This window comes from Tachysurus vachellii, chromosome 1 (assembly GCF_030014155.1).
Source record: "Tachysurus vachellii isolate PV-2020 chromosome 1, HZAU_Pvac_v1, whole genome shotgun sequence".
In the NCBI taxonomy this organism is placed as follows: domain Eukaryota; kingdom Metazoa; phylum Chordata; class Actinopteri; order Siluriformes; family Bagridae; genus Tachysurus; species Tachysurus vachellii.
The window spans coordinates 14,148,538-14,175,130 of NC_083460.1; the positions used below are offsets into that span (position 1 = coordinate 14,148,538).

Sequence of the window (26,593 nt, forward strand, 5' to 3'; positions counted from 1 at the left end):
TCACACCTCATTTCAGGGCCATAGAAATACAACCATAATTCTGAAAGCCACTGGGATTTAGAATTGCTTACCAAAGCATGTTTAAGAGACGTCTGAAAATCAGATTAACATCAGGCTAAGAAACACCTTTAAACATGTCTTCAAACTTTAGCTTTAAAGTCCCAAGTGCACTGTATGTAGTTACCGAAGCCCTGCCTGATAACCTGAGAGGGGAGGGTGAAGGATTGAGAGGGGAGTAGGGCGTAATACAGCAGTTACCAAAACACCACCAGGGCTGTACTGATCTTACACGGTAATGGATTAAGGTCATCCAATCCTCTCTGAAAAAAAAAAAGAAAGAAAAAAATCCCATGAGAGCCCAGAGACTCATATGTCCTGGTAAGAAGGGGGGATACAAAAGGAAAGTAGATCCTCTGCAACCTTTAACCTCCATCTCCCCACAGGCCGGGGCCATGAATTCGTCCTTGGGGAGAGCATATTGAAGTTTTAACACACCCTGTAAAGGCGAGGCTGATGGGTAGGGGCGCTGCAAAGTCTCACCCCGAACAAGCCCCCAAGGATGCGGGGGTTAAAATGTGAGGCAAATAAGGGTGCAGGGCTAAAGAGGGAAGGAAAGGGTGTACACGGGTGGGCAGAATTGTTGCCAGGCTTTGACTGGTGAATTAATGATATTAATGATTGGGGCATGACAATGGGGTGGTACCACAAGGATTATAGTGTCACTCTAACCCTAACACTACACCATGGCAACCCAGACTGGTCTAACACAAGAGGTGGAGGATTACTGAAACATCAAGCCAAAAACCCACCCTGTTAAACACGCCGCAGGCGCTAATCTTATCCAGGTCTTAGCATAACACACAACAGGAAATGATGCCAGTTTAGGACCTTGTTTGGTAACATTTACTTGCTAACAATATTGACGTAGTATCTGATTCATCCCGAAACCCGACCTGTAGATATCTGTTAGCTTGAACGCAAGATATCTGCCAGCAGAAATTACTGTTAGCAACAAATAAAATGACAAGGTTTTAGCATTAAAACAATGCTATGTACAATTTCAGTGTAGCCTCTAGATAAAGACAGACATTTAGTAAAGTCTATCTAAAAATTTTCCCCATACACAGATTATTCTGGAAACTGTAGCACTTGCGCATGGACCGACGCATTAGACATCTAAAGAAGACAAACTCCCAAAACACATCTTATACATACACACAAAAAACATGTTCATGCACATTCGCCTACAGGTTGACGTATTGTGTGTGCCAACATCAAGTCTTGCTTTAGACCACCGTCTAACTACAGCTAGCAAAGCTGTCTTTAGCTGTGCCAAATCCCACAAAAGGCTTTTCCAGACGAGTTCTCCTAAGAAGGCGTCCTCCCCGTCCCACCCCTCCTTGAGATTTTTTAGAAAACAAATCCGACGTCCAATTTACTGCCGAGCGCTTTCAGGCAGAGCCAGCAAGCGCTGAGGCACCTGATTAAGGCGAGTTTATGGTGATGTCTGTTTCCAGTTTGATAAAAGGCTGAAAAGGAGAGGGGCTAGCCTCGCTTCAAAGCAGATCCGTGCACAAACAAAGACGCACGAGACAAGAGCAGAAGGTGGTTTTACGGACCCGGGAGTTTCTTTCAGGCTAACGTACGAGCATTTAAGCTTTGTGTGGCCTTCATGCTGCGCCGAGAAGAACCGAGACGCCGCCTGTTAAAAAAAGAGACAGAGAGAGCTAGAATGAAATAAAAGGAAACGCATAATGGCGAGATGCTATCTTTTTGCTAACTCTATAGCCGACATTTTACAGCAAGGTTGCTAGATGAATACTTGGACAAAAACCTAGACTGAAGCTTGAAACGGCTCGTCTAGCGCAGATCACACAAACGTCAAAGTGTTTTCCTTTTCAAAGTGTCTTTGGCCTTGGAGTGGACTGGGGATGCAAAATCGGACCATGGCGAAAAGACAGGAAAACAAAGGCTCCGACAGTACTGCTTGCGATGAAAGAAGTTCAGAACAATATTTTTAAATATAAAGAGTATACAACGTGTGAATCTTTACAGCAAATTGATGTGACAATAGAAATAAAATGTTTTTTGGGTGATTCTGCTTCGGCAGAATAACAGGATCTCCGCTTTATCGCACTATACTGTCGTTGACAGGATTAGTGCCTCTAAGAAATACACCCATGTTTATTAAATTTACCCACAATATGGACAAAATTTTATCTTGTGTATACAAATGCTAACAAAACAATGGATCGAACAGCATCTTCTCCGATGACACATGGAAGTGACTATCTGCAGTGTCTGTGAAATACAACGACCGTTTTAAACCTTAAATTTCTGAAATGAATTTTAGATTGCTGTTACATAGCATGTCATGGCTGTTAGGTTGTTGGAGATCCCTGACTAACACACACACCTCAATTACATGAACCCAGAGGTCCATGACAATCAGCACAACAGCACGGTCTGTTACAACAACAAAACCGCCACCACTGTGCATAAGCGGTCACTGAAACGCTGTAAATCTTAAGGCTGAAGCTGAAGGCTGTGAGAGTAGAAAGTGCTCTACTCCAGCCATTCTCCAGCCTGCCTCCTCCTCCTCTTCCTCCTCCTCCTCCTGCTGTCCTTGCTGACTCCATTCCGCTAAATTGCTCTTTATCAGATACGCCAAGGGTGACTCAGGACTTCTCATCTGGCCAGCAGGAGGGAAAAACACCAGAGTGAGAAAGAGCAAGAGAGACAGGAGGATGGCAAGGAGAACGAAATTGAGACTCTGTGTGTGTGTGTCAGAGAATGAAAGACTGTGACACTGCAAAACAAGCCACAGAAACCTGCATCACTAGCCTCCTTAACATGGATGAATTCTACACACACACAAACACACACACACTCATTTAACTGTCAAGTTCCAACACCCTCCATCAACAAGACTCCACTTCCATTACTTAAGCTTGTTACACTACATACTAAAGTAATCAATAAATTTTGTAAAGCCTCTAAGGCCACGTCTCCTCACTGAGACTGAAGCACACAGGCCACGCCTCCATTCCCAAAAGTACTCTGGTAATAAACAAATATGTTACCAATACATAATACTTGAAGAGGGGCGGGGGAAGATTTACTGCAAAAAGACTATAAAGGGCCTCTTTTTCCTTTCAAAACAATCCTTTTCTGCTTCTGCAGTACATGCTTCACTATCATCATCTCCATGGCTGATCTATTCACACTGATGAACGCCACGGCTGTGTGTGTGTGTGTGTGTGTGTGTGTGTGTGTGTGTGTGTGTGTGTGCGCGCGCGCGTGTTGGCTGCTTCCTCTACCAGTTCTTTTTGATCATCAGGTACCTGGCTGAAAGCAGGCCTCGGGCACAGATCAGACAAAAAAGAAAGAGAAATGGACAGAGAGAGATGGGAACAGGGAAGACGTCGTAAGCAGATGGAGTGCCAGTGTCGTTCACAATAAGCCATATAGTGTCAGCCTGGAGGAATAATGACACTGCTCCAGTGGTAATGTGGGTCATTGTGCTCACACACACACACACACACACACACACACACACACACACACACACACACACACACACACACACACACACACAGGCTCATGGGCAGGCATTCAGACTACTTGACTGGCTTGTTTAAGATAAACAAGGCTGATTCTAAATGAGATGACGCCAGTGCTTAGTAAACAGTCCAATCAGGGGATGGTAAATTGAATCAGATGCACTTAGCATACAAAATAAAATAAAAATCTTTATAGGAATGAAGACAAAACAGTCATCAGGCGAATCCCCCTCCCCTTCCCACCCACAGCCTAGATCTAATCTCCATGCCACGCTGTAGCACTAAGCTAAGAGACTACAACATTGTAATCCAGCCACAAGCTAATTCCCTCCAAACCACAATTATTATCCAACAAATCTATTCAAGACTAAGCTACTCACTGCATTAAACAGCTGATTAGCTGTTTAGATGATAGTAATATTTTATTGTGGTCTACAAAATATTACTAAGACCGTAGTGTTAGATGTACTACATATTTGTTATCTTTTTTTTTTTTTTTACAACATATTGCAAAACTTACATGTCTTCATGGCTCATGGCATCCTCTTCAGGCCCGGTGTTCGATTCTAACAGTCATAATTAATCTATTGGCACTGGACACTAATTCTCAGGGCTAACAGTGTTGCTTATAGCAGGCCTGTCTATCAGCCATCTGTTTGTAGGGGGATTGTGGGGGCTGATACTACTGCAGGCAGCGGTGCTCATTGGGAAACAGGAGGAGAGGACAAGAAAGGAGATAGACACTACACACTCCCTTGGCACCATCTGCCGGCCTTCAAAGACACCCACGCAAATACACGTCAGCCAATGGCAACACGGTCCCACCCCTTAAGGCTACAAAGACTTACCATGAAGGACTTCAAGGCCCCTCCTCTTCTCCAGTAGACCCCTCCCTTTGCCGCCCCCTACCTCCCATCTGTTTCTGCAGCAATATGGTTAACACCGCATCCCCCCTGCTCCACCTATCTATCTCCACACAACAGACATGCATACGCACAAAGCCACTCATTGAGGCCAGAGCCGGGCCCCAATGGCCACTTGGATAAAAGGCTGATTTGTTCATGACGGCTCCCGTAAGCCAGGCCTTGCGCCTCATTTGTCATGATCGGCCGCAATTGATTTCTGATCCGAGGGCCTCAAGCGACCTTGCTTTCAGCCACTGGCATCTAACTCATACCAGGCATGCGCCATAGCAGAGGACGAAACACACAAAAGATGTAATTAAACAGCAAACGATCCCACCCCAAAATAAATCTCTCACTGGAGTTCTAGATGGAATCCAACTAAAGAGCTTTCTTTATCTTGTCACTAATAAACCTGCTGAGAGTTCGAGAAACATGAAATGAAAGGAGACCTAAGGGAGAGAATGAATATGGAATATAGCAGGGTGATAGAGGGGAGATGTATCGCGCAGGCCATAAGAAGCATGTCCCACTGCAGATATAAGCGGACACGCTTGAACCGAAATGGTGCAACAACCATGGAAAAAGGAGGGAGGATATCCTTTCATTGTATTTCTGTCCCAAGGTCATCTTGTGTCTGCAATCAAAGGATGCTGAATATGTATCCAGGTCTTTTGCCTGGTGTGCTAATCATGGCTCTTTGAAACAGGAAGTGGAATGCTTGGTTAATGAGGTTCCAGTCCAGTGACACCTTGAGATCTACTTCCTTTTACACAGACACATTTAAATTAACACTCCCCTGACTGTATGCTTGCCAACTGACGGCATACGACTGGAATGGATCAAGCACATCAAGGAAGTGGCCCGGTCATCCAGTCTGCTCATGCGCTTCCTCCAGAAACAGACCACCACCGATTTTCCAGCCACAGGGAGTCTCACTTGTGTAAGAGAACCTGACAGGTCCTAAAGGTCACTTCTTCTGTGATAATCTGGTTCATTTGGTCCATAAATGGCCACCGCTATCACTGGGTGTGCATCATAGGTCCATGGTGATGTATCTGTACAGCATGGCCTCCTTATCTTTATGACATGTTGGCCTTTTGCTGCTCATTTCCCCCCAAACAGAGCCGGTATTAATATGTGATCGCGAACAAACCATCTGCTCGCCTGCAAATGACAAGCAGCAGTGGGAAGGCACAATGGGCCTTTGGAGTGAGTTTCACAGGCTCACTCATTTTGCACAGCTGGTGGCACTACAGAAAAGATTTAAAGCTATATTCCCTTTATAAAGTTAAAACCCTTTTTCAAAACCATAGAGCACAATATAAAGCCTCCATCTCGAGTGGTAGCTTGCAATTACCTTTGCAGAGGTTTGCACCTCTTTAGCAAACCTGGCTCTCTCTCTCTTTTACTATGGTAGCTATCACGACCACCTTTGAGCTGGTCCACTCCCACTGCATTCCATCTTTTTAACTGTTCCATGCAAGCACTTTGGACTTCAGTCTGCCCCACAGCTGTAAAACATGCACCAGAGCATAAACACCACCTCGGAAACACCTAGAAGCCTGTACAAAGTTGTGTACTTTAACTTTACATCTACAAGGTTAGAAAAAGTCAATATGTGCCCAGGGCTTGTCCAAACATTTGCTAACGACTTTCTGAAAGTTAACTATTGTCTCCCACTCTCCCTCCCCCTGTCTGAGCATACACATGATATCAAACTCATCGAGCAGCATGAGGAAAGTGGACCGTCTTAGCTGCTAGCATTCAAAAACTGCTTTGGCGACAACAGCATTGTTGATCAGATTCACTCTGCATAAAATGCTCATAAACACAATTTTAACATATGGACAAGGACAACAGAACGATTTGGTTGAAAAAGGAGGGGGTCGGGAAAGCAGACACACAAAGCGAGCATGCACAGCCCTGTTGAGACCCTGAAGGTGTGCTTTGCTTACACACTCAGCTGATGGCCTCTTCTCTAATTACCAACTCTCATCCCCCCCTTCCTTTCTGTTCCAAACTTCTCAAGCTTCTCTATTGTCTGTGCCTGCCCTCCCTTGTCTCTCCCTCCTACAGCAGTGCCATCCAACCCCTGCGTTGTCCTCCATGCTCCCTTAATCTGTCCATGACCTGCTTTATTTGCCTCAGTCCCGCTGTTCTCCGGGTTCCCACCCTCCTATTTTTGTCTCTGCGGGGCCGTCTAGGCCTCGGGCTGGGATCTGGCTTGCTATTGTCGATGGCCAACAGCAGTGAGCAGGCGTCAGCTTGGAAGCAGGAGCTTGGAGAAGAAGACAAGAGGATGGCAAAGACTTTGATGCCAGATAGAGTGAGACAAAATTCTATCGTAAAATGCATCCAAATATTCAACATCTTGTTGCTGTTGTTTTGCCTTTCAAGAAGCTAGGCAAGTACCATTACTGAGGAGATAATTGGACAAGAGTATTAGATCTTCTAGATATCTTAGTTTTGATTAAGCCAAGGTAATTTTTAATTGTTAGCTGAAGTAGTCAGTGAAAACGCCCCATACTAAATGCAGGTGAGAATGGCATCATCTGGAGCATCGAGCTCCATTTTGAGGACTGTTGTATTTTGTTGACAAATGCTTCTACCTCAAAGGAGTTATAGGCAAAGTTAATGATGCAAGAAGATGAGTACCGAGCTGGCTACATGCTTACAAAGAGGTCCTTGTTCAACTGGAATCATCACATGCTCTGAAAGCAGTTTCCCGTAATCGGTTTCTCCCTTAGGCCATTTCTTGTCACATTCCAACCAATGCAAGCAAAAGCAGAACAAAGACTAAGACTGATTATGAAACGTATGTGTCCTTTTTGGGAAGCATCCCTCCCCTTCAGACACAATCATAAACGCATCACCTCCACACTAGCCCCACCCTTGCAGAGTTTTAATAAAACCCTAAATTTGGCCCAAGCCCCCATAATTGGCATGCCTTTCTCATCTAATAAAGTCAGCAGAGCAAGACAAAGCTGCTTTGCAACACCCGAATGCATGTGTGCAGATGGTCCGCTGTGCATCAGCCATAATAGCTGATGTCATCTCTGCGCCGGCGCACTGAAGAAGGAAATCTATTCATTAAGGGGTTTCATTGTCACAGCTTACTGACCTTTTTCATTTCTGCCAGCCATGTGTGCACCCATAGTGAGGTTCCACACTAAAATATTAAGACCAAAGGGAATTTCTGAAAATGCTGACTGATAATCTGGTCAGGCGCATTTCTAAAACTTAAGCTACTCGAAAAGAAACTCCACCTTATTGCAACTAAGACTTATCTGAGTCGTGCATTCATATGCACACATGTGCATGCATACTGAAGAATGGGAAATGCTCTGTAAACAATGCTACACAATGCGCCTTCGCTGGGTTCTGTGCACAAAGAAAGGCCTTTTGCCAAGCAGCCATTCATTCAAATGGCCCTGGAGCTCTCCAAAGAGCAGCACGCTAATAACAGCTCTTCTCTACGGCAAGCCAAGAGGGACCCACAAGGTCACATCTTTAAGGAGGCTGGCTTTCTTTTGAATAGGATGATTCATCAGCCCTGACCAATCAGAGTTCAAACAAACTAAAAACACTGGAAAATATCTAAAATGGCAAAAGTACCAATGAAGCTGGGGTAATGTCTCTTTGTACAAGAACCAAAGACGTGTGTTTATAGGGACAGACAAAAGGTTACAGTGTGGCAACGGTGAAAGCACACAATGCAGTCCAACAACCTTGCATTCCCGTCAAAGCTCCTACAATGCACAATTACACCTCGTTTATGCTTTATGAGGCTGCAGCTGCTTTAAGTGCCTGGACACTCATCCGCAAGGTTTAAAAGCAGCCTTCGGCCTCTGTGTTTCGAGGAGCTTTAGGATGGTGAGGGCCTGCCATACAATGGCAGCTTGATTACCAAGTACAGCTCCTTCTCTGTCGAGTGTCAAAAGGAAAAGGCCATCTGAAAGTCACTTAAAGCCAAATTATGCAGATTTAAGCACTGCTTTTAGTAAGCAGGGACAGCGGCATGAATATTCACGCTCTCAACTCAAAACCAGCTGTGAAGGACAAGGAAAGAAGAGACAAAGTGGAAGGTGGCTGATGAACCTGTAAGAACCTTTGAACAGGACGACCCTATTACCTCTGTAGGGAATAATACAGGACAGTCACTTGTGGGGTTTTCAGCCATCTGTTCTTATGCTAATTTACATGCACATAAGAAACTGATTGTCATTGGAGGTGGAAATAGTTGCCGTACTGTACGAGTAAATGCAATAAAATGTGATGAAAAGATTTTTTCCCCAGATAAATAATACTTCCAGTGATTTCCAGGTTCTCAGAGACTGACTGGCTCTGTGGTTACATCATCCTGTGCTGCCCTCTGAAAAAAGATTTTTTGGAACTCTGCTTTAAAGTGCCACTGCGTTTGGATGGGAAATATAAATAGTGACATTGCAAAAATGCAACAAAACAGCTGGTGTGGCTACACACGACAGCGACAAAGTAGTCAGCTCAACAAATTTCATTCTCCATACCAAGGTCGTCAGTATCCCAAAGCCGTAACTTGGCACGAAGAAGAAAAGCAACAAAACAAAAGCCTGGGCTATGCCAGCTGGCCCTGGTGTGACGACTTTGGAAAAGGCTAATATGCCAGGTACCTTACATATAGGAAGAGAGGGAGAATAACTTTGCTCTTTCATTCAGTCGTGAAGGAGAAGCCTGATGCCCCTCATTGGCCTGCACTGCCAGGGGAGTGTGGTATGTGTGTGAGGTGTTTGTGTATGCTTTTCCCTGCCTGGGATTAGAGGACTCAGCAGGGCCTGGCAGACCTTAAGGCAAACATTGGGCAGTCCAGCAGCAACACGCACACGCTCACACACTTTCACACAGACCATGCTGGCCCATTAGCTCGTGTGCCATGAGGGAGAATGGAATTCTACACACCCTGAGCTGAAGTGCTCTGAAGGGCTGGGCCACGGGGTTTCCTGTTACCGTGAAGGAAAGAAGTGCATGGACACACATACACACACAAGAAAAAATACACTCTTTAGAATTTTGCTGTGTGTGACTGCAGCCGGAACATTCTGCCATAATGAGAAACAGGAGCTGTGAAAGGCACCTTTAATTGCTGAGGTAAATGCGGAGAAAAAAAACAAAACAATCTCTTAGGAGAACATTCCAGAAGATCCAGAACACTAGGCATACCCAACACAAGAGCAGATTAAATGTCTTAAAATATCTTCCTCTGGGGAAACTTGGGAATTTTTCTGTGTAGGAGCTTTAATCACCAAAATATTTCCCCATTAATCATAGCAGTGACGGTTCAGTCAGGCAACTAATTAAAACAAAGCAAGCTGTGTTACAGACTAACAGACTAGCCTGCGCTAACATAAACTGAGATATTAATTCTAAATTAAAGGAATAACATTTAGTATAATGGTGATTTTATTATGGATAAACAGGTGATAAGCAAATGAATGTGTTGAAAACCAGTGTTAGCTAGATTCGTTAGCTAATTCAAAGCTAAATCAATGTTAGCATGTGAACAATAAATGAGAACTGATTAAGATATTACCTAGTTAAATGTTAGCCTGATACATAACCGATATCAAAACAGTGCCAATTGGTTTCTAATTTATTTCTAATCTAACCATAAATCAGAAAGCATTCAACAAGCAACTAATATCAAATGTGAAACGAAAATGAATCTAGCTACTTTTCTTACTAAATGCTACTAACATGGCAAGTCTCCACTAAGATATTGACAATTATATTGGCTAAAAAGAAAGTAGAGGTATAACTATGTTATAACATACTCCTTTACATGTTATTCAAAGCACTAAGTAATAAAGTCAATAGTAATACAGACGCACTTTCAGTAACATCACAGTGGCTTTTGTTTTCATATTTGCGTCAGAGCCCGCCTCCGCTTCAAATCACGCTTCCAATCAGCATCGTTTATACTCCAAAAAAAAAGGTTTCACAATGCCACAAGTTAAAAAAACGTAATCCGCTATGGGAAAGAAGAATGGAATGCAGTGATGCATCTATCTGTGTTGCTGATTTTACAAGTCTTGAGAAGTCCTGGTTTGGCAACTGAGCAATAGTTGCTATCCATGTACATGTTGAGACAGGGTCCCGGGATGCCCCCTATGAAGGGCCACGTGCCAAACATAATGACCCTCTCACCACTGCCTATGCACTGTGGAGACAGCAGGAAGCCTGTGTATGTAACTGTGCGTAAGGCGGTCCAATGGAATGCATTACTCAAATTCCATGGGCTCACCGCCTCCCTCACCAAGGCAACAAAAAGAGGAGTGTTTGGACTTTGAGTTGGAGTGTGTGTGTGTGTGTGTGTTTGTGTGTGTGAGTATGTGTATGTGTGTGGGTGGGTGGGTGTGCAAACGAGGGGAAGAAGGAGGGAGAAAGACATCAATGGAGAAACTGGGAACCAAGCCAAACTCCAGGACTTACTATAGTAGGGGAGAGAGAGAAACACAGAGAGAGAGAGAGAGAGAGAGAGAGAGAGAGAGAGAGAGAGAGAGAGAGAGAGAGAGAGAGAGAGAGAGAGAATATGAGCCTGATATCTCACTGAAGGTGAGGGCAATTCAATTACAAGTGGAGTCGGAGGTGTGAGCGAGCCTCTCATCTCTCCAGGGGACAAGGTGAGCATGGACATCAAATAATATCTACACAGGAAGCGGACACAGCATGTTGCAAAGAAAGATGGGACAGAAAGCAAAAGCAGCAGATAAGACAGAAGGAAAAAGAAGAGCAAGTATTTTGAAAGGAAAAAAAGAACAAACCTCTGCCTAATATAATCCCCTCGGATGAATCCTAGCAGGATGACATTGTTGCATCCTAGCACACACTGAGCTATTTTTCCTTCAACAGCAGAGTTGTCAGTCAAATACCAAGCACACCCAGGGTGTCTGGACAAAACAAGTTGCAAAAAAAAAAAAAAAAAGATCCCTAAATGAAAAACTTGTTTTTCCCTTACAAGTTGGTCCAGACAAAAGGGACAGAGCTTCCTGTCGAATAAGATCAAAGCCGATCCTTAATCAGAACCTGCGAAGCTTGTAGAGGATGATTCTGTTGTCTATAGCTAGCTCTCTGCATCCTAAGCTTGTTAGAGCTACCATAAACTACCTAGCCTTGATAAGTGATCTGACAAAACGATGAGCTTTTTAACAACCAGGTTAAGCGCACAAATCTCTCAAACAAGTCCCATCAACACGGCCATATACATCAGCCCTCGTTTACGTCCTCAGATTGTCATGTAACAATCCTAGTGGCAGTGACATATTTTTGTTGCCTTGAGCGTATGCCAGGGATTACCTTCAGCCAGAGAACCAAACCCGCAAACCATATGCATCCAAAGTTTATTTTCTTTAATCGTTAGTCTCTACTGTGCTAAGTGCAGTAAAGTACATCCATCAGTAGCATGGCTCAGTTGGACCGCACAGACCATTAGTCTCGATCTGGTCTCTGATTATGTGGACAGAGTTTGAGTTATAGGCGCAACATTGAGCTCTGTTCCTATGGGACATGGGCATCAATCTTGGTTTGGGCTCTGTTTGTGTGTCCTTGAATGCCCGCTCGAGGCAGAAGTTTGGGTTGTGTTGAGGATTTAATCAGGTTTCTACAAAGGGTTTTTCTGTAATTTGACCTCAGGAATCGCAAGCACAACCCGGGCTCCTTAACCTGATTATCTCAAAGGGATAAGCAAAAGAGATCCGACATTTTCAATATTCTGCAGTTCACGCTATGCGTTTGTGTGTGTCTGCACACGGGGGGGGAGATGTTACTCATTTACAAGGCTCTTTCTTTTTAAGTTGCCCCGGGATGAGGAAAGGGTTTAATCAGCATGAGAAGGCAGATCTATCAGATATGCTAATCAGAGATCTTACCTGAACAAATACCCTAAAGAGCAGGCTCATCCATCTTAATTGGGAGAAACCTCGTTAATAATGCAGAGGGTTTGGGAAAGAGGTGTTAATAGAGGCAGGGAGGAGGGGGAGGGGACTTTTCGGTCTCATCAGAGAGGGAACTAAATAGAAATAACGTTTTTCAATAAGTCGTCTTGGGGTGTCTGCAGGTGCGAGGCAGTGAGGTAATCTAGCTAGTAACAGCTTTGTCAGCACAATTCATAAGCATTCTTCCAGCAAAATGTCCGGAAAATTTGTATTTCACGGTATCTTGTCAAAAAAAATAAAAAAAAATTGACAAAACAATCCTCTACTGTCAAGTACGACATCTTGCAAAGGAATACCAAAGAGAATTATCTCTGAACCAGGCCCGCATTCAGCCAATACACTGGAACACAATCCTTCCTAAGTGGAGTGAAGAGCAAGCTTTGAACATGAGCATAAAGCTTGCACAGCACAAAGGGGCTTCTAGGTTGTCAGCGGAGGCGAATGGAGGGCCAGTTGTCTATTGTGCCGTTCTTCTGGCTTCAAAGCCCGGGTGCGTGTTTATGACACATGCACCATGTTTGAATTGGGCTGAACTCTGAGACAGGAGCACCCGAGGGAAAGGAGGGGGAAAACCCCAGCAACACAAACACACAGACACACACATTACACACACATTACCAATGTAAAGACGTTTATTCTCCAGACAGGAAAAACTGAAATAAGATCTTCATCTGGCATCATCCGTTTTTTTTTTGTTTTGATTTCATCTTTCAAACTTTTCATATCCTTGCTGTAGTTTGCAATTCTGTAACAACATGTGAGAAAGTGAACCACTCACAAACTGCCTTCCCTAAGGACTGGAGCTGCCAAGAGACCTGGCAAGGAAAGTTGGGGTCTGAAGCATAGAAGTGACAATTGAAGGGTTCTGATGACATGGTGTTCTGGGACTACTTGGGAAGTTCCCTTTGTAGCACTTTTGTAATAATCAGTCAAGCTCCAACCTCCTCAATTTACATGCCATCCTGGAACCTGCTCGGATAACACAATGGAGTCTAGTGTTCATGACAGGTTTGTCACCCCCAGTGCTGACTGAATAGCTAAGCCAGGTGCTGCTAACCACATTCACCTTATAGATCATCTCTAGGTTCGTTGTCGTTGGCTCTCATACGCCATCAGTATTACTTCATACTATTTTTCATCCCTTTTATGTTATAAGAGTGACTGATCACAATAAAATTGACTGAATCATCTGAAAGCAAGTATGACACAGGTGACAAACCAAAAGGAGACCACAGAGGAAGTGTTTGCTGCTGTAAGAAAAAGAAATATGAGGCTGACTTCCTGTGAATGCGTTGTTTTTCATGGAAACCACATGCACTGGGTAAAGTTATGATTCAGTGCAATGGCTGATGCAGTTCTATTTGTAACAGAGCTCAGGGACTCCCGAAACTATGACTCGTATCTGCCAAAGACTCCTTGATGGCCCATAGCAAACATGACACATCTGTGAGGAAGAACATACTCTGGGATATTCGAATTGGTTACGATTCAACTTTGGGGCACTGCGGCTGAGGTGTGAAGAGTTTAGTTTAAAAAGGCTAGACAACTTTTTATGGCAAGGCTCACACAGTTAAGACCCTTTTCCATGTTGGACCTAGAATAGTAATGAGAGTGCGAGTTTCCAATCAAACTGAATTATCCCAGAAAGGCCTCTTCAATCACCCACTGATTTGCCCTCTCCCCACCTCCAGTTCTTTTTTCCTCCAATCCCCCTTACTCGCTCTTTCACTCCCTCCCTAGGCATAAGAAAAAGCCTATGATGAAAGATACTGGTCATGAATATTCCTTTATATCACTCTCTAAATGAAACCTTGGAAGCAGGAGCACACCTGTTTCCAGACTGCAGAGAGCAGGCACCGTGATGAGACCTGGCCAGAGATGCTGGCTTTCATTAGGAAGCCCTTGCGCTTTCCCGTCACAGCCACAATGATCCACCATTTACCAGCTGATGAAAACAAATTGTGCAGCAGGCGCAGGTCAGTCGGTTCCGAACACATCCATTACTGAGTAATATCTTTAGAATAGTAATAAGCTTTGTGAAGAAGCAAACATTAAACTGCGTCCACCGTGACAACCTGCGCCGTCGAGTCTTTCGGGTGTGTGCTTGTGTAAATGAAGTCTTCACAGGGCTACACAAAGAACACGTGGACTAATGCTTAGCTTTATGAGAGGCATTAATGGCATGATATGCATTTCTATCAAGCAGCTCAGCGTTACTTGTCTTGCTGCAAACTTTTTTTTGGCCTCTGGATACATCTATCTTGCCTTTCAAAACTTAACTGAAAGACCTTTGGTACATATAGAAGAAAAAAACCTCTAAGGCTGATGAGACTTTCTGAAGGAATCTGATCAGATAATGTTTAATTGCATCTTTCATGGGCTGTGCCTTAACGCCACTGTAGCTGGCTTGTTTTTATCTTTAAGATAAGCCGGCGTACTTTCAAAAATGCTTATTGCTCCCTAGTTCTGAAGAGAATCTAGATAATTCAAATTTAAAATGAAGTAGACAAAACAGAAAACTCTATGCAAAATTGTTTTTTTTTTTCTTTTTTTTTAATTTGTCGGCAAACTTTTTATCAGCTAAATGAAAAATCCTGTGGTGAACCTTAAATCAAAGTCAGTCTAGAGACCTTATTGATAACATGGCCTTGAATCGCTGACTTTGGATCACAAAAGATAAAAATCATAAACAGGGGGGTGGGGAGTGGAGGTTGACTGTAAGAAGGTTCCTGAAGACTTCCTGGGGACATCGGATATTATCTTCTTCTTGACTCACGTGGTTCTTATTTTAAAGATCTCAAGATCACAAAGAGCATCCTAAATAATTCTTTGTGCTTGACTCTCGAATAAAACCCAATGGCAGCACAGTTTCCACATCCTGCAGCACACCATTAGTGAGAAAGGACCATATCGATCTAAAGAACTCTTGAGGAACCCTTTTGATTTCTAAGCGGCACCCATGCTGGGAAAGCACGAAAGGGACTCTGTCCTCTGTCGCTCTCTTCTTACGCTCTTTCCTACAGTCGCACAATGGCTGCCCCATACGCTCTGATCCTGTTACACCATGACAGGAACACAATCCCATTTAAGAGCACCCCAACCCCACCCTTGGCCTATACATCTGCATGGTGCATTTGGAGCATTGTTTTCTCCTTTACACATGACTCCGGCTGCCGGTCAGGACAGGTGATGGAAGATGACTGCTGTGGCACGTCCATACGAGGCACTAGGACAATGTGTAAACAGTGGGACTGGATGCCACGTTGCTTCAATATGGATGAAGATGCCAAGCACAAAGTGAGTCAATTGATTATTGTGGCTTCTGTGTAACACGGACGGCTAAAACTATTAGAGCTACCGTTTTTCAGAAGAGAGCTGGAGTCTGCTGTCTGTCGCTGAGGGACTGCTGGCTGTCGCTTATGTAATGAATTGGATTTCCACTGTGATTTGGGAAAGGAGGGGTTTGGTGGACTTGTACGGAAGTTGCAAGGGATGTTCGGATGTTTGGGGTTGTGTGTGTGTCTGTGTGTATGGACGTTTAGCCCAATGGCTGCTGCCTATATTAATCAAGCTGGAGAGCCAGAGGGAGGTGTGAATATATGTGATGGTGGGTGGGTGGAGGACAGACGCAAGAGCAGGGGGAGCCCCCTCTCTGCATGTCTGCTCACCCTGACGTGTTGACTGTCATCCCCCAGCCCCGAAGTCAAGGAGGCCTCCAAGACTAATGAGGTGTCTCTTTCTGTCTTTCCCTACATCCACGCTCGCCCTCTCCACTTGCTAGTTATTTACTCCACCTTTCATGTGTCAGTCTGATTGTTTTCTTGCTCACCCTCATACCCTCCCTCCCTCTGTCTGTCTGTCTGTCTGTCTGTCTTTCTTTTTCTCTCCACCCGTTTTCCCGCAATCATCTGTTCCTGCGGAAAAAGTAAAAGCGAGTGTGTAATGGGCCATATCAGTGTGAGCACTGCTGGCAGATAGGGCTGAAATTGAAAGGGCACAAAGAGAGCCAGGACATAGAGAAAGGGCTATTGATATTTATATTGTACTAGCCACACTGCTAGCCACTCACACCATCCTTAGTTTTATCAATATTTCATACAATACAGAGGAAGGCGGGGTGACGTGCGTCCTCTCTGAATAACACTGGGGTATGAAATGTGGATGCTTCATGAATAGCCTTTTCATTATTTAGGACTCATGCCGTTTTTTTACTCCTCTCATTTGCTAGCGCTGACAGACACGAAGGCCACGATGAAAAGACTTAAACTTTAAACCTAATCTGTTATAATGGAGGACCGAGCCACATCTGCATCAACACACACACACACACTTAAAGATATTGGTTTCACATTCACTCAAAGCATTGAAATATTAGTGCTACTTATTTCTGTTGCTACGTGCTGTCAATGATCTCAGGTTTTCGCACTTGGCTCGTCTTATGAAATCGAGACTGTGTTTTTTCCTGTTGAAAAATCTCATTTGACAGAGCGACAAGCTGAACGTGCAGTTTGAGTGTGAGCTTGTGCAGAGGTGATGAAGCAGGAAAACTGCTGCTTGTGTGGTTACAAAGAAAGAGCGAAACCTTCCACATATATCTTTCTCACACACACACACATACAAACCACAGTTTATAGTTCTTTGTCAAGCTGAACGTCTCGCAAAAGACCATGACTCACCAGAGATCTGAAATCAATCATAACACTGCTGCTGAATAAGTGAATATGTAAGAGACACATTTCCTGAACACTTTTTGTCATGATTCATCCACTACACATTTCACCCAATAAATGATGGACTTCCAAAATGTATAATATTAAAATGTATCACCATGATCATTATCAACATAATCTTTCTGTTCTTTGTCTAGTATAACAAAAGGAATCCACTTTAACAGTCATTTGAAGGTTTCATTTTTTGTACACACTTCTCATGTCTCACTATTCTCACCTAGCCTTTCCCTCTGTGTCAAAACAGACACTCGGGAGTAATCTGCCCGATCCTACAGCTCTACAGACTTCACATTAACACTCAATTATCAAGATTTTATCCGTTCACGCATTTGAGCACCTGTTCTGATGCTAGCATCCATGCGACTTCGACTAAGAGCGAGTGCGTCAACGTTGCCAGCGTGGCCACAACAACCTCTTCGAAGAAAAGGGGCCCTGAGGTGCCTCCGAGGCGAAGCCGCTAATGTGCGTTTACCTCAGGGTGGAGGTGTGTGTTTAGCTTTTAAAGACCATACTGGTTATCACACGTCAACATCAGCAGGTAGCTTCACAGAGACGTGATGAGAGACTGGTTTGGCCTCATTCTCTCTCTTTTAATATTTTTTAAAGCACAGGGCCCCATCCTTAAACAAAAGACACCTTCATTTTGAGCTCAAATTCAAGGCAGCAAGCGTAAGGAATCTGGATGTTAAAATAAAGGATGATTTAAAATATTCGCGATGAAACTTTGCACAAAAGCTGTAGAGGCTTTAGCGGCTTAAACTGTGTCTGTGTTCGTCACATAAAGTGCAATGTTGAATCTTAATTAATAGAGGATTAATTAAAATGGCTCATCCCTTAACACTTAAACAGTCGCCTTTACACGTCAGTTAGCAAGCTTCTTGGACGTCGTGTCAGCTTTTTAAATATTCATGAAACGGAAAGCCCTTCGCCATCTGTGTTTAACGCTGCAGCAGTGCTACAGAACCTATAGAACGTGACAAAGATACCAAAAAAAAAGATTATTGTACTAACAACAGCACATCGGTCGACCTGCAAACAAGCTGCGATTGTCTGACACACAATGAGACACGCGCGTAGAATCGAACCCGATCCACCGAGCCCAGGTGCTTTGCATGGCTCTTCTGAGCACACGTTAAATGCAGCCTGCGTTAAATGCACGTCTAAAACAGCCGTGCGGCATTTGCATAGAGGTTTGCACAGCACTAACTGCCATTGACTGAGGCCCTTTTCCCCTTCTTTTGCCTTCTGGCAGGATATTTGACCCCATCTCCAGCGTGCATTATCCTTCCTCCCTCGTCCAGACTGAGAAAATTAAGTTTCCATGTGAACTGGCCACAGAAGGAAGAAAAGAGATGGAAAAAAAAACCTCGCCGCAAATCTCAGCTGGATGAAAGGGGCTGCCGTGGGGGAGGGCGGCGTGAGTTTCCTGCACTCCCCAGTTTAGTCTTACAGCCCCAGATGGAGGGCCTTTTCTCCTCTTTTTCCTCTCAAGCCAAAGTGCAGCTCCGGTCTCTGTTCTCGACCTGCTTGAATGCACCTCGCGTATTATCCGTGCTCAAACTAACCCCCATCCCCCTCACCACCACCTCCAGCCACAACCCCCAATAGGTTACTATTCTACTTTAGACGAATTGCTTTAGTGATCATTTTCATTTGGTATTTATACAAGCAAAAAAAAAAAGAGAAGTATCAGGTTATGGGTCTTGCTTGAGGGCCCAACTGTAATCCTTTACCAGTCCTAGGATTTAAACCAACAACCTCGCACGCACACACACACACACACACACACACACTTAACCACCAAACTGAGTTACTGATTAGTGTAATCAAATTTTATTTATTTATACAACACTTACAAAGAGCACAAACCAACCATTACATTCCCTAAACATACACAAACACGGACATGACCGTAAACTAGCACAAGTTTGAAGTTGCAGGTTGTGTAGATTTAAATCTTTTGGAGGGAAAAGCAATACAAATCAATTTAAACAGCTTTTCTCTATCGTTTCCCATCGAATTGTACTGCATTTGTTAGGCAGCCCAATGCACTTCTATTAGAAGCGTGAAGTAAGAAGAAACACATCCTGAAAGCTGAGGTGAGAACTGACTACATCCCAAGAGCAAAGAATGTTAGAATAATAAGATTACAGATTCAGAGAAATTTGTTCATCATGATCGATCCTCCTACATTTGTTTCATGCTGTTCAGTCCACACTACAGTTCCAATGCTGTTTATTCAGGAGAATGTTGTGTCGATATGTAGCAGAAGATCAACGGCATCACGTTTAGAAACTGAAGTGAAGACGAATTCTATGCCGATAAACGGATTAATGGTCACAATTTTAAACTAGAACACTGGAAGCCTGAAGAAAAATAAGCAGGTTTTAGGAAACTTCAAGCCATGTTGAGGCTGAAGGACAATCGTGGGACTGTTTGTATATTCAGCAGAACAGGTCCCCAGAATGCACAGAAAGTGGCACCAATAAGACGAAGGACAGGGATGGGAACTTTGGCCTCTGGTAAGGAGTTACTACTCTAATCAGCAAGGGGAGGAAGAGAGTCTAGAAAGTTCAGAGACTCCTCTGCTATTTAGTGTTGGAGATAAAGCTGGCTTTACGGTAAAGACCCAAACACATGTGTGGGAAATGAGGACGCTACCGATGTATCATACAACATTTAGCACCATCAGATTCTCGATTCTGCTCGGGTTAAAAGGTGGATTGTGTTTCTACAACTACAAGATGAACGAAGGAGCCCTCACTTTGTTCCAGTCAGAAGTATAACGTTCATGAATGTTTCTTTAAACAGTTTTAGTCAGAGCTTCAGATTTTTTCCCTCTGATCGGCGACAGCACAGCCCCAAAGCCTCCACCATAACAATAACAATACCATGTTGCAAAATACTGTAGAATTGATTATCGTCTCTGTCCCTCTCCAATTCACTCTTTCAGTAAGTCACTTTCTCTTTCACTCTCCGAGTCTCTCTGACATTGTGCTGATGAGGTACCTGCGTCGCTCGCTACTTTCAAATTAATTTCCCTCCTTTGATAAAGACTTGGAGGAAGAAAAAGGTGCTTAATGACCGTGTCCTTCAATGTCGACTCTTAATAAGTGCAAAAAAAGACGATTTGTTTAACTGATTTTCTTTGAGACTCGCAGGCATGGAATTAATTACCTTGATTAAACATTGTCGCAAGCGGGTGCTGAAAGACGGAGCGGAATTAGCGCTCCCTTGTTGAACTCGTGTGGGCCTAAATGAGACACGTCCCCGATTACAATGACCCAAATGATGCCGAGGCTGGAAGGAGACAGAGGGCAGTAGACATCATGGCGTTGTCACTGATCAGACACCTGAAGCTGATGCATTTTACTCATATAGAATTTTTTTTCTGTCCAGAAAAGAAAGTACAAAAACAGATGGTGTTCATCTGGATGAGAAAACAAAAAAAAAAAAACGTGCTTGATCAAACCATCACTTGAAAAATTTGGGGTTGTCTGAATCGGTTGAGGTCGACCGCTGCTAGTGGTACCAAGAATGTGCTGCAGGATTTGCCAGGGTCTTCAAAAGCAAACAGGCTTTTGTGTTTTTAAATGAAAAATAATAAACCAAGATAAAATGAAGGAGGACTAGCTGAATTAGCAAACACACACACACAAATAGGCACCCAAACCGCTGTGGCTTTGCGCATTCCTGAAGGAACCGCTAACACTGAAAAGGCCCTTCAAAATCTAAGGACTGAGCAGGAGAGCGGAAAGCTCGAGGGTGAGATAGCTCTGGAACACTGAGATGCTGAAAAAGACAAAACTCGGGGGGAAGTATATAAGGATTCGTCCCTCTGGGATCCTGGTGTAACTTTTGCCTCTGTAGGAGGCTCCATAAAAAAGCCCCACCACAGCTTTGTGCTCTTAACAACCCCCTATCACACACACACACACACACACACACACACACACACACACACACACACACACACACCTCCCCTATTTGAAAACAAGGAGTTTCTACAGCTGGGTAACAAAGCATGACCCATAATAATCCTCAGGCCTGACTCAAAGCTGGAAGCTCTTCTAGCAGAAGAGCCCGGAGTGGGGGAGGGTAATTACGCAAACACACTCTGGAATTAATTATTCTGATTAACACACCGACACAACGGTGCGTCAAGGGTCCTCGCTTTAGCTATGGAAACCTGAAAAGCCATCAAACACTCTCTGTTCAGATCAGAGACTTGCTGAAGGTCGCCTTGCGTGCTTTTGAGTGCCCTGGTACACTCCTGAGCCACGTAGCGCACCTGTAGGCTTTGACGAGTCGCACAGTGAGCTTGTGAGCCACCTATGAGACGTTGTAAGGCTCTTTGCATCAGCTCAGACACACAGGAGGCATTATTAATACACTAGACTAGTCATGAGTTGCCTAGCACACATGATAGGGGGCCAAGCACTAGTGAACACACTGGAAACACGAGAGTTGCCTAACACAAAACGTGAGTACTCAAACACATTGGTGAGCGAAGCTGGCTTCCTTGCACATGCTGTAGTGTGAAACTCCAGGCCCTGTGTAGGCGTTAAACATCAGAGCAACTTTCTGCACCTCATTTGTGGTTCCTTTGTGACAGGTTCAAAGAGAGGAGGACAGAAAAAACGGGGCACAGAGAAAAACAACAAAAACAAGTATTAAGTCTTCTGGCACTTAAGTGTGTCTCATTCACCGGTGACAGAAAAAAAAAAAAAAGGAGGGGCGAGGTGGGGGAGGAAGGATTTCACACGAGCACACGCCTTCACACAACCTTGCTGAGCACCCACGCACAAGATGACAAAAATATCTCATCTCGACATGTGTGGACATTTTCATGATGTGTGTGATATTTACATTTAGTGTCGTAAAGCGCGTTTAAAACCAGCTTTTTATAAGCCAATGAAACCCAGTGGGCTTAAAAAACAGTTTTGCTTAATGCCTGGAAATTAATGAGAAAATAGATTTTACATCTAATTAGAGCTGGTCAGGATTATTAAAAGGAAGACGACAAAATCTCTCATTATTCTAATATCACATCACCATACTGCTTTTTTCTGACAAATACTGCACTTAATAATGAGAACAGGATAGCTAACTGTAGGAAAGGTGAAAGTGTCCAATCAGCTGCTTGTTACTGTAACGCAAAAAATGAATAACGAATAAAAAATGAACTAAAAGTTAGTCCCTTTATATAAGTGATGCAAAAAGGAGAAATCCCCCTTTTTCCCCCAAACAAGGCACAATGTAGAGATGTGGCTAAAACTAAACATGGCCGTAAGTGACATATGTTTTGCCAGATGATGAAACGAGTTTTGTTCACGTTAATTAACCAAAGCAAAAATCATACACTATTGGGACTCTTACTAAGAAAACCTGTTTAGTGACATACCTCGCTGTTGCTGTGTCGATGCTTTATTTCTGTTCACGTGTTAAAAAACAGCTGAGCTTCTTTGATATTGACATTTTTTTGTCCGCAAACATTTAGGGCATTTTTCAGGATTTTCAGTGATCGGACGAATCACAGAATTATTTGTGTTTTATATTGCTGACTTTTTGGAAATCTGTTGTTAACTTACCAGATTTTGACTAGAAAAGCAGCAGTTGATGTACAAAGTAATGCCTGAGGATGTTTAGGACACTTTCTGAAAATGCACCACAAATAATAACACTGTAATATCAGCAGCATGTACTCCGAAAGGCTGAAAGTTCAAATCCCATGCTGCTGAAGAAGCGCAGGTCACACGGCTCCTACCTTACTTGATGCAAATAACAAAGTAAATAAAACGATTTAAAGGACTTCCTCTTTTAAAGCACTTAATTGTTTTTGCAGGAAGATGAACGTCTGATATTCCGTTACAAAACAAACATAATTATGCGTACATCTTAAGTCAGCTACATCGTGTTTGCTGTGCTAAACAACCCTAACATGTTTCGTGGTGAAGTTTTCCTCCTGAGAAAGAGGACGCGTACGTTTTCTGTAAGCCGTTGAGCAGACACAAACGAGCCTTTTCGAGGTGGCTAAATAAGCGGCCGTGTTATTGCATTACAGAAGAGTTATCGCATTTCCACATACGCAGGAACACAGTAGAGCTTTGTAAGAATAAACCGGTCACGGCTTCTTTATTCAATCAGCTATATGAATGCTTTCATGGGCCTCCAAACACCTAAGTGTAATGGGGATTTGGGGAATCCTATAACTTCTATTTCAAGAAACGAAAACACACACTAAAGCCAGACGACTGATAAAGGTGGGCTGTGTTTCGCTGGAAGACACGGCCTACGAATAACCCTGCCACTGAGCCACACGCTGGGGATAAAAGGCTCAAACATCACCAGAGCAGGCTAAGAGCTATGAGGTACTGTTTTATTTACTATACAAACTGTTAAGTAACAATGCATCTGCTCAGGGGTATAAAAGTACTAAGAATACTCACAAAACTAGTAAAAAAAAATTATTACAATATCAGGATCAATAGTCATGCTATTAAAGCTTAGATGAATGATCTCTCTTCTTAAATACAATCCTGACCACAAACTCTCGAGGTGTGTCACAGCAACGATGTCACCAAACCATAGACACTGTACATATCTTTATGCAATCATGCACAAGATACACATGACTTCTACCGATGTATGCATCATGCCATGCATTCTACATAGTTTAAAATCCAGGTTCACCTGAGTTTCTCCTCAGCCACCAATCTATTTACTGAAACGCTCATGGTGCATGACTAAGCCTGTGTGTCGGCTATCCTGGCGGCTCGCCTATGTGAGCAAGTAAAGACAAAACAGATGTTTAAACAGTCAACAAAAGCACAAACATAAATGCTTTCTATAGTATACATACATGCAAGAGGAATGGATCTGTTGTGTTTTTTCTTTGTCTGATATAAAGCACATTGTAGGAGAGGCTTTCTTCCTGCGCTGATTGATGGGAGAGAGCTCTGTGTCCTATCATGGGGGGAGGAGAGAGCTCATTGTGTATGGTATTCCAAGCCTAATTTTACTAAAAACAAACCCTTTATTCCTTACAAACATGCACATCTTTTGACAGAAACCGACAGTAAAGCAGATAAAGCATGCTATTTTAGTGTTGCTATTAAAACGGATCCAGTTCTTTTGTCCTGATCAAGCAGCAAATAAACAAAAGCCATGAGATCCGGATTTGAAGCAAATTGTATTAGAGTCAGAGATCTGAAATAACCTGATGCAGGAGTCTATATATATATAAAAAAAAACACTTATAATAACCCGATTTCATCGAAGTGTAAGTGAAAACTGGAAAAAACATACAACTCTGGCTGTGTAAGCCTCGGAGCACTGAGGCAGATTATACAATAGGGATTTGTTTTTTTCCTTTCTTTAGAGAAGGGAGAGAATGGAGTGTCTATTGTGAGAGCTCAAATGTCGGGTTTAAAACCTTTCCCACTTGCACAAATTGCACATCTTGCTTTTTTTGGATGGTAGATAATCTTTCTGTATGAAAATATATCCGTTTAAAAGTCCGACGGGACACACAGGGAGAAACAGGGACCTGGACAAACAGGGACCGGAACAAACAGGGACACACGGGGACCGACACACACAGGGACACACAGGGACGCACAGGGACACACCGGGACGCACCAGAACGCACCGGGACGCGCGGCCCTTTAATCTTTAAAAGCCTGTCTTTCATCATCATCAAATGAAACTCGACCCATAAGCCTGCAAATCCGACTTAACGTTTCTTTTCCAATTCAGATATATAATTAAAAACATTCTAATAGCTGTGATTTTCAGAGCGTTAAAGGGTTTTTCTATTTATTTTTCAAAATACTGACAATAAAAATTGTATAGTCGCCAGAAACTTCGGAAACAGGAGCGCTGTTTTTGTTTTTTTTTTTGACCCATTTCCGAGAATTCAGTAAACAAAAGGGGCCCCGTGTAAAAGGAAGCCTACGCGCACTTACCGACTTGGAGGACGTTTTCCACACAGCCCATTTCCAAAAGGCGGATCCCGCGCCGGAAAGGGAGACCGTCAGCTCCTGCGCTCGCGCCAGCGCCCGTGGAGCTCGAGCTGCCCGACGGGGTGGACGCTGCTCCGGGACCTCCAGCGGATACGGCGGACGCGGCGGAGCTTCCTGCAGTGGACGGAGACTCCTCAGCGGCGGCGCGGCACTGAAACGACGAGTACATGCATATCTCCCGCTCGTTCCTCGGAAAGGACCAGAAAACGATGCGGCGCTGAACGGGTTCAGGGATCCTCTCGAAGCGCTCCTCCACCCGCTCGAAGGCCCACTTCTCCGCTACGGCCTTGGCGGCGCAGTCCAGCAGAGACTCGGGGCAGCGAGGGCGCCCGCTAGACAGCCCTGTCCCGGGCCCCGGACCTGGACCTCGCGGAGCAGGACGCAGACACGGACGCTTGCTGGCCGGCGGCGAAGCGAGCTGAAGCGGCGGTAGATCGCCACGTCCCTCCGCCATGACAACCGACTGAAACACTGCGACTTCGAAGAAGACGAGAGCGTGGCTCGGGAACAGACCCGGAGAAAGTGGGGGGGTGGTTGGAGGAGGGGTATGAGGAGGAGGAGCGAGAGCGGTGGAGAAACACGTCACTAGTAATAACAAACGCGCTCGCCAATCCAGAGGCAGCGCCGCGCAGCCCGACGCTCAGCCTCCGCAGGGACTCCGTGTGTGTGTGTGCGCGCGCGCGCGCGCGCGTGTGTGTACTCGTGTTGCACAAGTTGACAGGCTCACGAGAACCCGTCGTAACTACCGCTTTCGCTTTTATGCCACGTTCAATAAGTGTGCCTCTTATAAATATGGTATTACCGGGTCAGAAGTTTGCACCTCATATGTTCCAGTACACACGACGTGCGCGCGTGCGCGTCAAATGAACACACGATGGTCCTCGTTCTGAATCGGCATTGAAAGTATTTAAAGTCCTTACTTTTTCGCTGCTTTGGTGGAACCGGACCTCCTTATATGGGCATGGATTTCATGTCACATAAAAAACACAAAAGATTCATTTTTCAGACAAAAAACCCAAAAACTTTACAGTAAACTGGGACCTAAACAATAGACCTAAGTATTGAAGTATTTAGTATCCCATATTTTTGGTGTTTGTATTTGTATTTTTTTTTAAAAAATTCCATCACATTCCGTCTGTAATTTAATTATCACCCAAATAAATCCAAATAAATAAACAAATGTACAGAACAACACATTGTTCAGTATATAGTATATAGTACACTAATTTGGAAATAACACTATTTCTATTAAATAAAAAAAAAATAATATATATATATATATATATACCCATAATGCAGTTTCCCTATTATTTATAACATTTATGGCCCTGTTTTAAATGTTTCATTTTCACCTATTAATTTCAGACTTTTTTCTATCAGCCATTGATCACCGTGTACCATTAG

At 43.8% G+C, this 26,593-nt stretch overlaps 1 protein-coding gene across 1 annotated transcript in view; it reads right to left on the minus strand.

Moving 5' to 3' along the window:
- zswim5 (zinc finger, SWIM-type containing 5) overlaps nucleotides 1-25,710 on the minus strand; it is a 39,009-nt gene extending 13,299 nt beyond the window's left edge. Inside the window, exon 1 of the mRNA XM_060873672.1 lies at nucleotides 25,133-25,710. Within this exon, the coding sequence (XP_060729655.1) occupies nucleotides 25,133-25,643 (511 nt within the window). The 5' untranslated portion in view covers nucleotides 25,644-25,710. The remainder of the gene's footprint in view (nucleotides 1-25,132) is intronic.
- Between the last annotated feature and the right edge of the window lie 883 nt (nucleotides 25,711-26,593).